This window comes from Vicugna pacos, chromosome 8 (genome assembly GCF_048564905.1).
Source record: "Vicugna pacos chromosome 8, VicPac4, whole genome shotgun sequence".
NCBI lineage: Eukaryota > Metazoa > Chordata > Mammalia > Artiodactyla > Camelidae > Vicugna > Vicugna pacos.
This window is the reverse complement of record NC_132994.1, coordinates 12,071,494-12,088,602: the sequence shown is the minus strand read 5'-3', so window position 1 is coordinate 12,088,602 and position 17,109 is coordinate 12,071,494. Positions and strand designations below refer to the sequence as shown.

The 17,109-nt window shown below is 40.4% G+C and overlaps 1 protein-coding gene across 1 annotated transcript in view; it reads right to left on the bottom strand.

Annotated features, from left to right (window-relative positions):
- The window catches only part of SH3BGRL2 (SH3 domain binding glutamate rich protein like 2), a 59,940-nt gene that overhangs the window by 19,437 nt on the left and 23,394 nt on the right, over positions 1–17,109 (bottom strand). The window contains exon 2 of the mRNA XM_072965529.1: positions 5,373–5,558. Coding sequence (XP_072821630.1) covers positions 5,373–5,558 — 186 coding nt within the window. The remainder of the gene's footprint in view (positions 1–5,372; positions 5,559–17,109) is intronic.

Below are 17,109 nucleotides of genomic sequence, written 5' to 3'. Positions count from 1 at the left end.
ACTTTTATGTATACATCCCAAAGAATTCAAAAGGATCCTGTAGAGATTTTCGCAAACCCATGTTCAAAGCAGCACTATTTACAATAGCCAAGAGGTAGAAGCAACCCAGTGTCCATCAGTGGATGAGTGGAAACCAAAATGTGATACATACATATAACAGAAGCCTTAAAAAGGAAGGCATCTTGTCACATGCTTCAACCCTAAAGGCTGAATGTCTGTATCCCCCCAAAATTCATATGCTGAAATACTGATGTCCAAAGGCCTTTGGAGGGTGATTAGTTCATGACAATGGAGCCCTCATCGATGAGACTAATGCCTTTTATAAAGGAGAGCTGAGAGAGCTCCCTTGTCCCTTGCCCCAAGTACGGATACTATAGTGAGTTGGCAAATGCAACTCAGAAGGGAGACTTTACCAGAAGCCAACCATAATGTAACCCTGATCTTGAACTTCCAGCCTCCAGGACCGTGAGAAATAAACTTCTGTTGTTCATAAGCTACCCAGTCTCTGGTTTGGTTACAGCAGCCTTAATGGACGTGCAACATGGATGAACCCCGAGACCATTATGCTAAGTGAAGTAAGCCAGTCACAAAAGGATAAATACTGTATGATTTCTCTTCTATGGTGTATCTAAAGTAGTCAAATTCATAGATACAGAAAGGAGAATGATGGTTATCAGGGGGCCAGAGAGAGGGAACAAAGGGAGGTTACTAAATAGGTATCGAGTTTCAGTTCTGCAAGCTGATCAAGTTGTGGGGACCTGTTTTACAGCAATGTGAATATACTTAACATTACTCAGCTGTCAACTTAAAAGTGCTTAAGACAGTAAATTTTGTATGTTTTTTCGACAATAAATTTTTTTAAGAAAAAATATAAAGAAATCCAAATTTTTTCCCCCTCCTGAATGGGGAGGGAGAAAAGAAATGGGAGTAACTTTTTCCTGTTTTGTAAATGTATGCCTTTTCATTTCTGGGGCATTCCACATCTGCCACTTGCACACAGAGAGAAGAGAGTTTAAACCTTCAACATGAAGATCTGAGATTTCTAAACTCCAAATCAGGCACTAAAACCCATGAGAGAAGCCTAGGCTGGGATATTTACCTTTGGATCCCATTTCCAGAGAAGAATCTTGCTCATGGTAGGACACACCAGGGAACCAGCGAGAACAACCAGTCTATGTCAATGAGCATTCCTGACTACAAATAACTGAAATGGATGCTGGCAACTTAAAAGGAAAAAAAAATGTATGGAGGTATAGTCGGGGAGCTCATAGAATCCAAATTAAGGCTAGAGGACCAGTTTAGAAAACAGGAGGAATTTCTGTGCCTGGGAAGCCAAGAACACACCCAGACCACATCCCAGGATCAGCCACCTTAGGACACCAGCCACGGCTGTGCCTCGCCCCATTACCCCCGGACACTCACTGAGCCACCTCCTACTCATCCTGTGTTTCTGCATCGTTCCCTTGATGTGCAAACCTGAGCTGGGAAGAACTGATTGCATTTGCCAGGGAGCTTTCATTTCGGTGAGGAATTCCTCCCAATGGGCAAGATATTCAAAAGCTAAAGGAGAGGGAAAAGGCAACTGGCCACACTGGCTAGCAAGTAGCTCAGCAGCTGTTTATATCTCACATGCCTAGCGCATCCAGCTTAACATAAAGTAATAAGTTTCCAGCCAATTCCAGGGAACAGGAGAAGCTTCATATTTACTGGATCCCGTCACTTGCAGTATGGTGTGTTTCCATAGGTCATCTGACCAGACAAGATCCCTCATGAGCCATCCCTGGTAAAGCACGGTGCACAGGAGCAGGTGGGGCGAATGCAGCCACGGTTAGTTGCCCTCTAGTGCTTTTCCTTTAGTCAGAGTTGAATTTATCCGACCTTGATAAGAACAGACACTGTCTTCACAACTCCTGCTGGAACCGACTATAAAGACAGAATGCACACACCAGCTCTGCTGTCACCATCACCACGGGACTAATGCTGCTCAAACAGAGAAGATGCCATTTATCCGGAACAGTTTAATCAGTATGGAAGCTGCTGGCCAGCTGCCAGACAAAAATGCCCATAGACTCCGTATGGCAAAGATACATAGAGATTTAGAAAGTCATAAAGGGGTGAAAATAAGGGGAAGGAATTAACTTTATTTCACATCACATCCTTTTATTCATTAAATACATTCCTCTACTTAAAGGACTCTGAAGACTTCTGCTTTTATGGTGATGGAGCAAAGATGTCTCTACTTCCTTTCTCTTGAGAGGTCAATGAAATACCAAGGGTTAAAAAAAAACATTCTATTTTTTAAATAAGACTGGGAGACGTCAATGTTCCTGAACCATAACATAAGCAGGAAGTGGGTAGAAAAATGGTGAGGGATGTTCGAGAGCAGAGGGTGGTCAAACCTCAGTGTCTGCAGAACAGCATCACCAAGAAACAAGCTGCAGGACCCGTGGGAAGCATCAGGAATTGGAAGTGCCAGCTCTTGTGAAGATGGGGTGAGTGGCCAATGGCAGGAGACAGGGAGACTGTTTGAAAGTCTGTAGAAGCAGCAGATACACTGCCAGGTGCCTCACTCTCCCCAGAGGAGCTACACTGTTAGTAGACATGGCATCTCAGAAGCAACAAACTTATAAACAGCAGCGCTGAAGGGAGTGGGGGGTGAAAATGGGGATACGAAGTGAGTTATGTGCATGATAGAATGTGACCCTCCAGTTCTCTCCCCCTACAGGTCCAGAACTCCAGAAGCCAGGCTGATAGATATTCCTGAAGCAAGAAACTGAAGGGCCATTCTCTGGGAATATTAAACCACCATCAGAGAAAAGGCCACAGACAATACTATCAGTATCTGCAGTGAGAATGCTAACAGGCTACCCAGTCATCGTATAGCGAGGTCCAGTGAGAAACAAGCCTACAGGCTTATACAGGCACACACAGCTTCTAATCAGCCTTCTAGTGCCTCATCACTTAAATAAACAAAAGACGAGGATCATCAGACATCTGAGGAAGGCTCACCACACCCATAGAAAGGACCACGATAAACAAAGTGAAAAAAAGGAAATTAGTGGAAACATGGACAATACTAGAAAAGAGAAGAAAATATCAAACAAATCATATTTAATGTCGCCATTGAGCTAAGATCTCGCATTCATCTCATAAAAGCACAACGTTAAGAAAGTAAAAAAGAGGGAAAAAAGATGACATAAAAAAATTCAATGATACATATAAAATAGATAAACAACAAGGTCCTACTGTATAGCATTGAGAACTATATTCAATATCTTGTAATAACCTACAGCGGAAAAGAATCTGAAAAAGAATATGTGTGTGCATGTGTGTGTGTAAATTACTGAATCACTATATCGTATACCAGAAGCAACACAACATTGTAAATCAACTATACTTCAATATAAATTTTTTTTTAAAAATCCAACAAAAGAATTCACAGGTAATTTAGAGAATCTCCTAGAACACAGGACAAAAAGTTAGGGAAATGGGCAATACAAAAAAAAAAAAGTCCAATGTCGAACTTAATAGGCACTTCAGAGAAAGAGAGCAGGGAGAAAATTTTCAAAGAAAATAATAGAAGAATATATTCAGTAAAACTCAATCATATAATTCTTAGACTATAAGGACCTACTGAGCACTCAGCACAGTGAAGGAAAAACAGGTAATTTACAAAAAATTTTAGATTACACATGAGTAAGAGATTGTAAAAACTTGCATACAAGAAATTGAATAAAAACACACAACTTGAGGAAAATGGCATTGGATATCTCAATTACAGCACTAGAAACCAGATGATAATTCTTCTCAACCTTGAATTCTATACCCAGCCAAACTACTATACAACTACAAAACCAGAATAAAGGCATTTTCATAGCTGCAATGGCTGAGTGACCAAAAACCATTGGGTTTTTGTTTTACACTTTCTAGCACCATTTGACTAGTAGCTTTACTTTATTTTGAACTGTACAGTTCACATACATTTTCAACTATTATCTCATTTTGGTCTGTGGGCACAGAGCACATTTTCTAGACTCTGTAATCATGAATGGGATCTACCCCTGGTTGGCATATACATCCCCTAATAAAATATGAGACCATGACATTAAAAAACTCCATAAAAGTAATGACCATTATTCTTACATAACCCTTATCCTTACATAATAATGTACTTAAGAAGTACCTTAGAAAGAGTCACAAATACCTGGGAAGTAAGATAAATATTATCATCCCTTGCTTAAAGATGAGAAAATTGAGGCGTAAAGGGTAAGTGACTTTCCAAAGGTGTCAAGCCAACACGAAGTAATACTGGAACTCAAATCTGTGTCTAGGGCCAGGTTCAGGCTTCTCCTCATGACACGTAAGAATGCTGTGCACAATCTTCATGGCTTTATGTCTCAACATCTCATTCTCCCTCATGTTCACGGAGAACTGTTTCCTTTCTAGCCACCAAAAGCACTGCTATCCTTTTGCTCATCCTAATGACAACAGTTATTTATTTCACCTCAAACACCTCTGCCCTGTAGTCCCACCCCCTTCTCCAGGCCATCCTTAAAGAACTGTTGTGCACGTCTCAGAATAAACACTGACTCATTTACTTAGAGCTATGGCAAAGAGCAAATCCTAACTACTCATTAGAAAGACATTTCTTGATTTTTTTTCTTAACCTATAAAGTCAGAAGGAAAACATAATAGACAAAAGTGCCTTCAGCTTCTCACTGCTACATATAGCAGGGAGGCCCCTAATGTATTTTATTTTTTTAACCTTTTTTTAAAAAAATTTTTTTAAAAATTGGGGGAGGAAGTAATTAGTTTCATTTAGTTAGTTAGTGAAGGGACTGGGGAATTGAACCCAGGATCTTGTGCATGGTAGGCATGCGCTCTACCACTGAGCTATACTGTCCCCCCATCATATTTTAGATGTCATAATGACCCATCTGGCTCATGATCATATAAAAAAGGGAAACTCCGGTTTATAATCAGAAAAAAATGAGCAGTTTTTTTATACTAAAGAGGAAGATTCAAGAATATTTACTCCTTCCACTCTGCCTCCCAAAATGTATTAATCAAAAAAATAGAACACAGTAATTTAGAACACAGTAAACACGCACATACACAAGTGCCCTTCCCACCCCTTTCCCACAACAAACAGGGAGGCAAGAAGACAGAGACACGCACGCATTCACGTTCACACAGTCTGGGACCCTGAACTCATACACTCTCCCAACTTCACGTTCTGTTAGACTTGTGGACCTGAATTGGTACTAGGTGAGAAGGTCACAGTCTTCACTGATAAAAAACAACTGCACTCCGGGTGACTCTGTGTTTTGAGTCAGGCAGAGAAATAACGTGATAACCATCTAGCTACTTACTCCACAGTATCGGTCGTCATTGAATATCTGAGGTGGCAGAGGGTTGCCCTGAGCAGGCTTCTTCTCCGGGGGGATGTTTTTGTACATCCACTGCCTCTGTTCTTCTGACATTGTGATGTCCACCTCCTCAAACTCTATCTTGTTGGCTTCCAGAAATCTCACCACATCCTGCTGCTTCTTCTTTATCTGAAAAGAGAAGACAGACAAGGAGAAATGTTCATCTGAAACAATGTGTGAATATTTCCAAATTGAACTAGATTTGATTTCTCTTTGTCAGAGGTCATTGATACAAAAACAAAGGCATTTTCGCAGATGCCACACACTTTCCAGTCCCTGGTTATCCAGGAGAGGCCTAAGCCAAGTCCTGTCACAGTGATTTCTCTACTTAGACTCCCCAGAATCCTGGTGCACAACTCAGATTGTCTGAAGGAACAGACTAGGCAGGAGGTGGGAGATTCACTTAGTTCTCAGGGGGCCATAACCACTCCCCACTCCCACCCCCAGAAGCTGACATGTACAGTCATGAAAGTCCCCTCTGCCCAAAATCATTTGAAAACCAGGGATAGCCCATCTAAGGTGTTGACACTTCATTGATTCCTGGGAGCGGCAATTTTTATTCCCCTCAGCAGCCTCTTTCAGATATTCCACAGCTGCAGCCACTGTCATGAAAGCATCCTTTCATCAATTCACACGAGAAAAATGTTCTCCACGTCTAAGGTGAGAGTAAACAGCAAGCACCATCCTACTTTGAACTCTTCTTAACCCTTATGTTTCCTTTGATCTTTCACGTTTCCTTCTCCCGTCACTAGGGGTCAGGTGTGCTCTTGAAGAGCTGCAAACACATCTGGAGGTTTTCGAAACGTTACCGAGGTTCGTACTAATTAATTGAGATGGGGTGACAATATTCAGTATCTTAAGCGCAACATGTGAAACATGAGAAGACAAGCATGCTTTTTCAAAACGATTCTGGGAAATCTGCATAAAGAACAAACTTAGGCAGTAAAGTAAATTTTATAATGGCCAAAGAAAAGAATCACGTCGAGATGTCAAGCAGCTGGAAAGATCACTCATCACAGAAAACAAAACGTTAAAGAACAAACTTTCAGAAAAATACCATATGTTATCACTCATATGTGGAAACTAAAAAGAAAAACAAAAGAAAAAAGTACACTATGAACTCATCTACAAAACAGAAACAGACTAGCAGACACAGTAAACAATCTTATGGTTACCAGGGAAAGGGGGTGGGAAGGGATAAATTATATAAAAATAGATTTTAAAAAAGTTTCTTCTGTATAGCATGGGGAACTATATTCAATATCTTGTAATAACCTTTAATGAAAAAGAATATGAAAATGAATATATGTATGTACATGCATGACTGGGACATTGTGCTGTACACTATAAACTGACACATCGTAACTGACTGTACTTCAATTTTAAAAAATTTAAAAAAAAAACAAAACTTTCACATACCGATTTTCCCCATCCAATTCCCCCACAAAAGTCTCAGTGACTTGTGTCTCTGAGGTAGGAATTTGTTACATGCCATGAGCAAAAAGGTTCTGCTCCCTGGATTCAAGTCCATGAATGACTTAACAAGATGGCATAGTTAGTAGGGACAGAAATAAAAAGCTGGCAAAATAGGACATCTTTAAGCTCAATGATGTTATAAGAGAATTCCTTATGTACAGTTATAAATCCGAGTTGAAAATGACACCTCAACTTTAATTAAGCCACTTCTCATGTCTGAAAAAGTTAACTTTCCCGCCTCACTCATACAATTTCAGAATATAGTTATATTATTTCATAACTTCAGTGTGCAAAAAAATATCATTCATCCTACTTAATTTCCCCTTATAGCCTTACCAGGTCGTTTTTATTGTCTCAGAGGTTAAAAGTGTTCACGTATTTTGATCAAGGTCCTAGTGTGTGTTCTAGTCAAGACAATCATGTCATTGCCCTAAAAATCCTTCCTTAGTGGGTCCCCACTGCCCTTTGTAAACCAAACAACAAAAAGGTACCTATGGCTGTACTACCCAGATAACTGCCAAAATTTAAACAGAGGAAGGGGTCTGGATTTAAAGTCCATATTGGGAGCTCTGCATACCCAGCTCATTTCAATTGTTCATGAGAGTGATCAAAAATGAAACTTATACAAAGTCAAATCCTGGTTTTCCATATTTAATGTATAGACATATGACATTCACTATTACCCTTAAATGCAGGTAATTAAAAACTCACACATTCTCAATACAAGCGTAAGTCAATACATATATACAGCTTTTTTACTTCCCCACCTCCTGGCCCTAAACACATAGACACACTCACACACATACACACAATATTTATTGTTGGACTATAATTATCTACAGCTCAGCTGGTCTTTCCTTCCACAGGATTATATTCAGTAAAAACAGCTGCACCTTGCCCTTTCCACTCACCGAAATATCATGAGCACTGGCCCCTGTCATGAAAAATTTTTCAAAAGCATTAATTTTAATATCTTCCTGGCAATTCCATCATGTAGCTGTACAGTTAACTATTAATACATTGTTGGGCAGTTGGCATGCTTATAAGTTTCACCACTAGGAATAACAGCATGCAGTGAATATCGTTATTAATAAATCTTTGACTGTATCTCTCAATACTCCTTTAGGACCAAGCCCTGTGAATGAAGCCCAGGTCAAAGGGCGGAGACATTTTTCGGAGTCCTAATGGACTCAGGCCAAACTGCCTTTCAACAAGGTCATATCAATTTATGCTCCCGTTTGCAATGACTAAGAGTGTCCATGTCCCAACAGTCCTCTGTCCTGAATGCCAATATTTGAAAGTTGCATTGTGGAATATTAAAAATCAAATGATGTGAGGTGATGGACGATGACTAAATTTATTGTGGTGATCATTTCACAGTAGATACAGACATCCAATCATTATGCTGCACAGCTTAAACTTACGCAGTGTTATATAACAAATTATATCTCAATAATATAATTGGGGGGCGAAATGGTTGCTGTTCTAAGAAAACATTCAAATGCGTCATTATACACTATCACTGCTCAGGAAGCAAAGGATAGTTCCTCACCAACCCTGGTGACGGTTGGCGGTAGTGTCAGAAGTGAAATGTCTGTAATCATATCTGCATTTTAAGAGGAGAGCAGGAGAGGCGTGACCAGGTTTGTGTTTCAAGGAGATTGCTTCAGCACTATGCGCCTTAAAAAGAAAAAAGGAGAAATTCTGTATGTACTGTCAACACTGTTATGAAAAGGTCTCCAAGATATATGAGTAAGAGAAAAAAAAAAGCAAAAAAAAAAAAACAAGAACTGTGTGTAGATTAGACACTTTTTTTTTTTAAATAAAACAAACCAAAAAAAGAAGAAGAAGAGGAGAAAGAGAAACAGGAACACTTTTGTCTTGCATTTTCTCATTTTTTAGAAAAACGCTTGAAGAGTATATAAGAAACTAACAAAAGTGGTTGCTCAGGAGGCAGGGCATGGGAACTGGATGACGGGGGCAAAGTCAGAGCAAGAGTTTTCCCTCTCCATGTGTGCAAACATTAAACTTTTTTGGAAAGTGTAAATGTGTCAATATTCAAAAGATTAAATAGAAGAAATTGATTCTGATAGAGAAGGAAAGATTCCATAGAAGACAACTCGGAGGGGAGCAGCAGTGCCCAGCCGTAGAGGCACGGGGCGTTTCATAGAAAGCAAGTTTCCCAGCAGGGCAGGAAGCTGGACTTAGAGCATTTGGTTACTCGCTGGCCTCCATGGCTCCTTACACTTAGAAGAAAGGCCAGAAGATTAGAAAGAAAAGAGAGAGGGAAAAGCTAAGGCCACAGAAACTTAACTAATACCATGGTGAATCACCCAAATAAACAAGCAGAGGCATTTAACCCAGAGAAGCAAGTTTCGAGGGGATGTTTGTGACATTAGCCTCAGGAAGGAAGATGAGTCAGCCACCAGCTGCTTCTGAGATCTCCCAGGTGAGCGTGGCTGGAACTGTGGGAGCCCAGGCATGAGTGGCAGGGGCAGGCCAGCTCAGGAGGCAGGACTGGGGAGAAGCTGGGGCTCGGGGTCATGGAAAGGCTTCCCACGTGGCAAGAGGAAGCCATCAAGGTCACTTCCCGCTCTGGTATAAACCCAAAGTTCAGATAATAATAGCACAAACCATCACTTCCCTGACACAAAGAGCTTTATTTTCCTCACATTTCAACCATCCTGAAACAAAATGCATCCTACAGTCAACATCAAAAGAAATGTGGTGACACAGGACTTTCTCAGAGAGAAAACCTCTAAACGTTGATAACCAGACAATCAGGGTGGTGCTAAGAAGTAGAAGTTAAGTCTCTCATGATCGAAAGGCCTACAAATTTGAAAGATGTCAAAATTATTCTTTTTTTCCCTTTTGTTTCAGGGCTAAATTTATCTACAGATAAATTTACTTTGTGAATTTCATCTGTGCATCACTGTATACAGGTATTTGTGAACCACGTGGTATGTGCAGTACCTGTTAAAGGGCTTGAGAAGTCATGAAGCAAAGTTTACACAAGTATGTACCAACAAAAAAAAAAGAAAGAAAGAGGGGGAGGGTATAGCTCAAGTGGTAGAGCGCATGCTTAGCATGCAGGAGGTCCTGGGTTCAACCCCCAGTACCTCCTCTGAATAATACATTAAACCTAATTACCTCCCCCACCCCCACCAAAATAATTACATTTAAAAAAAAGACATTCAAATAAAAAATTGTGGGGAGCAAGTGGAAAAGAAGAAGTAATTTGTGCGGCAATAGTGGCTGCCTTCACTGAAGTCGATTTGGACACGGGATCATGGTACCTATGACTCGTGTAGCTGTTTTTTTTTTCCTTCAAACACACTTGGAAGCCATGGCAGATGATGCTAGTTACTTACCCAGTAGCCAATCTCCCTTTCTTAATTACAGAAGCCTGGTTTTGTTTACGAAAGCAATGTGCTCAGCTACAAAAACTTGTGGACCAGAACTCCTCTGCAACTAGGGGTGATCCCATGCCACAGTGCTGGCCAGTGAGATGTAAGGGAAGCGCCACTTAATGAACAGACAAAGCCCATTCTGCACTTGGTCCTCCTTCTCCTTTCCCTTGCAGAAATGCACACGTGGTGACTGGAGGTGCAGAAACCCTTTGGCAGATGTGGTAACCAACACTAAGGATTGCCAAGCAGAAGGACAGGAGCCTGGGTACTTGATGAAATTTTACAGCTGCCACTATAGTCCTGTGCAGCCTCCTCGAAACCATTCTCAGTTAGACAAATAAACCCCTAATTCATTAAGCCACTCCTTATCAAATTTTCTACAGCATGCGTCCAAGTGCAGCGCTACTTGGGAAAACTCTTAACTGCTACATAAAATGTCTTCAGCAATACTGTAGTATGATGGATTGAAAATAAAAGGTATTATTGCACAGCAGAGCCCAGAAAATAAAAGCTGTAAGACATCAATTTCACATAAGTGAAATGAGTATTTGTCACTGGATAAATAGATGAGTTTTCACTTTTTTCTTTGTAAAGCAACCACAAAGTTGTTGGACCTGAAACAGGAAGATAGCTACAAAGGCATGAAAGTTGCATTTCACCTTATCATTCAAACATACCCCATTACACAGCATCCAAAGTGATTAAAGGGGACGGACGCTGTTAAATCTCTCGGGCTAGATCGCAGGTAGGCCCACAGGCCAATCCTAGCTCGCTAACTGTTTTTGTGTGGCCCACAGCCCATAACAGTCTTATCTTTTTAAATGGTTGAGGGGAGGGGAATCAAAAGAATAATAGTATTTCATGACACATCAAAATTCAGTGTCCATAAATGAAGTGGTATTGGAAGACAATCACCTCCATTCATTTACACACTCTCTCCGGCTGCTCCTGCCCCACAAAAGCACAGTTGAGCAGTTGTAACAGAGGCTGTCCGGTTCCCAAAGTCTAAACTACTTATCACCTGCCCTTTTCAGAAAAACGTTTGCCAAACTCTGCCCTAGATCATGGATCTTCATTTCCGGCTCAAAGCTCACTCTCTCAGTGAGGCCTTCCCGAAACCGCATGATTTTACATTTTTACCAGCCCTTCCCAGAACTGTCTATTCCCCCTTCAATTCTTTTTTTTTTTCACCATAGCATCTGACCATAGCGACTGACATACTGATCGTTTTACACATTTGTTTGTCCACCTCCTCTTAGGATAATACAAATTCCACAAGGGCAGGGGATTCTGTCTGCTGTTTTGTTCGCTGCTGCAGCCCCAGGGTCTGGAATGGTCTCTGGAACATACCAGACGCTCAATAGACAGTTGTTAATGAACAGACAGGATTTTCACAAGGGGAAGGACTAGTGTAACAGCAGAGCTGATTCTCTCGTCAAGGAGGATGAGATACCTCACATACCACCTCCCAGGCGAGCCCTCTCTGACCACCTCAGCTGAAGTTTTAATTAAATGCATTACACTTTTATTTATTTATCTGTTTACTTGTTTTCATGCTCATCTCTCTCTCCACAGGATCAGTTCCGTAAGACAGGGACTGGCGCACAGGAAGCCCTCAGTAAATATTAACTGAGTGGATGATTAAAGAATTATCACTCCAGTGCTGAACATCAAAGATTTCCAGGTGATATGCCAGCGATCAAAATGAGTTGATAATTTAATTTAGGAACAAATGGAACTGAAGTTTAGCCAAACAGGAACGTAGATCAAACACCAATATTTCTCAGTTAATGCTAAAACTGCATGAATTTAAAAAGTAGCATGTCTAGGAAGCTACATGGAACTGTAAGAGAGCCTAAATAATTCAGAAGACTCTCTAAACCCTGGATGTGAAAAAGGCTTCGCTTCTAACGTTGACACTGATATTGAAGAAAGTTGTATGCGATCACATGTTTCAAGAAATGTGATTGTCAGTTAATTTCAAAAACTGCAAGTGAGTAACGTAGTACTTTGTTTTGCCCAAATGTTTTTATAAGATCGCTGATATATTTGCAAATTGATGGCAACTGAAAATTAAGCAAATATGTTGGTATTTCTCTGACTCTGCAACCCCAGAATTCTATTGCCCTCAACCCCTTCCCCCAAATATCTCCCAGAGCTCTGAGACAAGCTCCTCACTTGTGCTTCAAAGCAGCCCTCTTGGCCACTTCACTGATTCGTGCTACAGCACTGAATGCATCGCCCCAAAACTCCTATGTTGAAACCTACCCTGCTCCCAGGTGATGGCGTTAGAAGGTGAGGTTGATGGGACGTAATTAAGTTATGAGGGTGGAGTGCTCTTATAAAAGAGGCCCAGGAGCTCTTGTGCCCCCACCTACAATGTGAAAAGACTGCAGTCTGCAACCTGAAATTAGGGTTTCACCAGAACCCGATCATGCTGCCTCCCAGATCTTAGTTTCCAGCCTCCAGAGCTGTGAGAAATTTCCACTGTCTAAAAGCCACCCAGCCGGGGGAGGGTATAGCTCAGTGATAGAGTGTGTGTTTAGCATGCACGAAGTCCTGAGTTCAATCTCCAGTACCTCCATCAAAAATAAATAAATAAATAAACCTAGTCCCCCTCCCTACAAAATAAAAATTAAAAAAAAATAAAAGCCACCCAGTCTGCTGTATTCTTATAGCAGCCCGAGAAGACTAAGGCTGTACACCTCTACCCTTTCAACTCAGGACCCAGATCTGCTGAGGACCCCAATCCTGGGCAACCCACCCCCACCGGCGCCTGGGTGGTAAGCTGTCTGGGCTGGTGCCGCTGATTCTGCTGACGTGACATGAGAACTCAATGACCCACGGAAATCTCAGTGAAGACAGGGGTAGCTTTCACTGGCAACGTCCTGACTCCAGGAATCCCTAGGGATGGGATCTGAGGACAGGCAAAATAAATTACATTGCACTTGACTTAGATCTACCCCCTGTTCTGAGGCACTGACTTATAAGTAAACTTGCACTCCAATACCCTCTCTTCTTACAGGATTAGTTCTTTCCCAGGCGGCTGCCAATTAACTTATGTAATTAAGCAGCCCCTGCCAGATTCCTTCCACACGCTTTCAGACGTGTCTAGTCATGTTTGAATTCCGGGGTGTACACAGCTGAGGCTGCGCCCTGGGACCTTGGGAGTCACTAGTAAATACGGAGACATGATCAATTTGAAAAATAAAGCACTTGGTTTTTTTAAACTGAGATTTAATGTGAGCAATTGTGGGAAAGCAAGTTTAAAGGCAAATAAAACATAGGTGGAAGACAACAAGGAAAACGGGGGGAGGGGGGAATGTATTTTAGAGTTGGACTGTCCTGGTTTTAATCCTAGCCCTGTCAGCTGAGGAGTCTTGGAGAAATTACGAAGCTTCTCTTCTGGCCTTAGTTTCTAGATCTGTGAAATGGACCCAGTATCTATTTTCATAGGTTTATTGAGAGGATTAAAATAAGAAGAGAGCCAAACACAAATGGGCATTGCCCAACTGTTTCACTCAACCAGGCGTATTAACTTTTCTTCCTTTGCCCTAGATGTGGCCTTCTGCAAAAAACATAAAGTAACTTTCTGAGAACTTTCAAAGGCTTCAAGTATTTGATGCAATAGTTCTTTATTTCACCTACTTTCACACTTCAAATACACAATTTTCTTTCTTCTGACTTGAGGCAGATGTAAGGCTGATCAGGGCCTTTTATGTATCTCACATGAAAAAAGTCAAAGACAGGCTGAGGAAAGAGAACAGGAAGGATGGATTTTCTTGTAACTTGGTAAGACTTACAGAGGAGGGGCTGGGCGAGACTAGGACGGGTGGAGGACCCCGAAGACAACTCCTCCTTCCAACTAAAAAGGGAAGAAAGGACTGATGATCTTTCGCTGGTCAAAGACCCCAGAAAATTTCCAGCGATGGAATAGGATACCTCAAAGATACATCATTTCCGAGGTGGAGGGTATAGCTCAGTGATAGAGCGCGTGTTTAGCATGCACAACGTACTAGGTTCAATTCCCCAGTACCTCCATTAAAATAAATACACAAATAAACCAACCTAATTTTCTCCTCCCAAAAAACAAACAAACAATAAATAAATATTAAAGAAAAAGATACGTTATTTCATGGCAAATTCTTTAACTAATGCCACCCCGTTGGACTCACTAGGCATCATATTGTCATAAAGAGGATGCAGATAGCAGGAGGTGTGGTGGCAGATGCTAGGCTAGTTACCCCAAAGCTCTTTGCTACCTCTCCGGTGAAGACTGGAAAACTAAAGCCTCTGTAGTTATCTTATTGCACGCGTTAATTCTCTTAAGTGGTATTTTCAGCCACCCTTGCAGCTGGGCAGCCACGTGACCCAGATCTGCGGTGAGCTGTGGACTGACGTCAGTGGGGAGAGCTTCTGCACGAGGGCTGGCTCACCTGCTGACAAGGATGGGTCAGGATGCCCTTGGTCTCTGCCCTTCCTCCTTCTTCTTGCTTGGAACCCCAGTGCGAGGGCTGGAGGTGCAGGAGCAGCCGGTACACCGTGAGGCAACAGTATCAGGAAAAGGCCAAAAGAATCCCCAAAAACACAGGCCCTGAAGAATGAGGCTCCAGACTTACCAAGAAAAGCCAAAATACCTGTATTGATTTCAGCTCACGTCAGTCAGGTTCTCTCCCACCTGGAGATGGGCACATTCCTCCCTAAAACACCCATCAATATGTTTCCTTGCTGGGGAGCAGGACGGAGGGTGCAGAATAAACCCCCACAAGCCCTCTGCTCACCGTCAGCATTCAAAGGCTGTTTAACTAAACGTGAGGTTACACACAAACTATTGTGTCTCTGGTGTCTATTTCAGTCTGTCTTACTAGAAAGCAAATAGCAGGTTACCAAGCCAAAGATAACAATGAGAGGCTGTCTTGCAAGAGACTGAAACTTGAGTTTTAGGGAATCAGAGTGTCAGAAAGGTGAATTATGAAATGCAGGGCAATTTTTGAAAAAAAAAATTATTATATGTTATAAATCAAAGCAATACAATTTTAATGATGGAAAAGATGGTGATTGTGTCATTAGTACAGTCCTGGCACTTACTAGGTATTCAACATATTAGTATTAAACAAATAAACATTATTGAGCTTGAATAAATACGTTTAACACATTTTTTTAACCAGGAAATATTTTGGGGTCCTGTTTTCTTAACCAGCCTGCACTAGCTTCTTTTTCCCATGATTATAATGTTAAGTCATCTTGTCAATTAAAAAAAAAATATCATCCTGAAATAATTATTTTTTATATTACCTTCCAAGAATTCAACATTTAGAAATAGACTTTATAAAGCTGTCGTAATGGCATACAGATTTGGGGTAGGATGTTTTGGTTGTACTACAAATATTTTGTTTTTATAATCTTTGTAGTTATCTTATTACATGCATTAGTTCTATTAAGTACTTACTCTAATGTTTGGAACATCAGCCTACCATGGGAAATTTAGGTGTGTTCTAGGGAAATTTTTCTTTTATAAGAAAACTGTTCTGAATGGGCCGACATTTTTCATAAAGACAACTAATACCAATAGTAAGTTACCTAACATGTATTACATCAACCATCCTTCACTTTTAAAAAATGGTAAAAATGGAATATCAGGGGGAAAAAAAGCACATAGAGACACACAGACACAGACCCTCTTCTTTCTTGGTTTGTCCCTTCAAGGTAAAGATGATATGTTATCAAGGAACTAATTTATAAAATGGACTTTAGGAAATGTTTGATACTATTATTTTGTTACTGAAAACACTGCTTACTGCCTACAAAAATTGTCCCTGTGAAAACCTAGAAGCAATTTTCTAATCTACTTAAAGTCTTTCAAATGAAAAATTCCAGTGAGTTTTTTTAATGTAAAAATCTAACATTTTTCTTTTGCTTTTTGGAAACAATTAACTGACATCAGGGAAGACAGTATGATACAAAATTGCATTACTGATGAATGGGATCAGAAAAATCATTACTGTCCTTTAATTCTAATGACGATCTCCTCCATCTGCATCTCCATCTTTTTAGGAGTTACCTTTTTGACAGTGACAACTGTTAAAAGCAGACCTTCAAACTGTACTACTGATCTTTAGCGCTCACTGTTTTCATTTAGAAAAAGATGTTTTTGATGAAAGAGAAATTTCTTATCATTAAAAAACAAAACAATACTATTTCAACTGTCTCCCATTACTTTATAATTGCTTTTGTTGACATTTTATAATGCACATATTTTATTAGAATAGTTACATATATAGAGAATTTATTTAAAATATGTATAGAGAGGAAATACGCTCAAGACTTTTTTTTATTATTGGGACATGCGATCAAAACACTCTGCAGACCATTGCGCCAGAAAACCGTGAGTCTGCAAACACACAAGCTTCTATATTATTTTCTTTGATGATATAAAATAACGTCTAAATAACTTTCAAGCCAGAAGGCAAATCTCTTTTCTAAACATGTGAGAAGTACTAAATGCTATCATTCTAATTTTTCAGTGCCTTATTTCTTAAACTAGGTTTTGAAGGTCAATTTATAAATTCCTATCTTGCAAAAATGGAGGGAGAAAAGAATGCCACCATATTTCCTGAAAGTGTGGCTTACATCTTGGTAATCTTTGCCAAGAAGCATCCTCGCATACCTGAAACCGGGAAAATTACCCGACTGATAAATCCTAAAAAACAAACTAGAATTTCACTGTAAATATATAAATACACTATAATGCTAATATAGTTTCTGAGAGTTAACATAAATGAGACACGGTAATA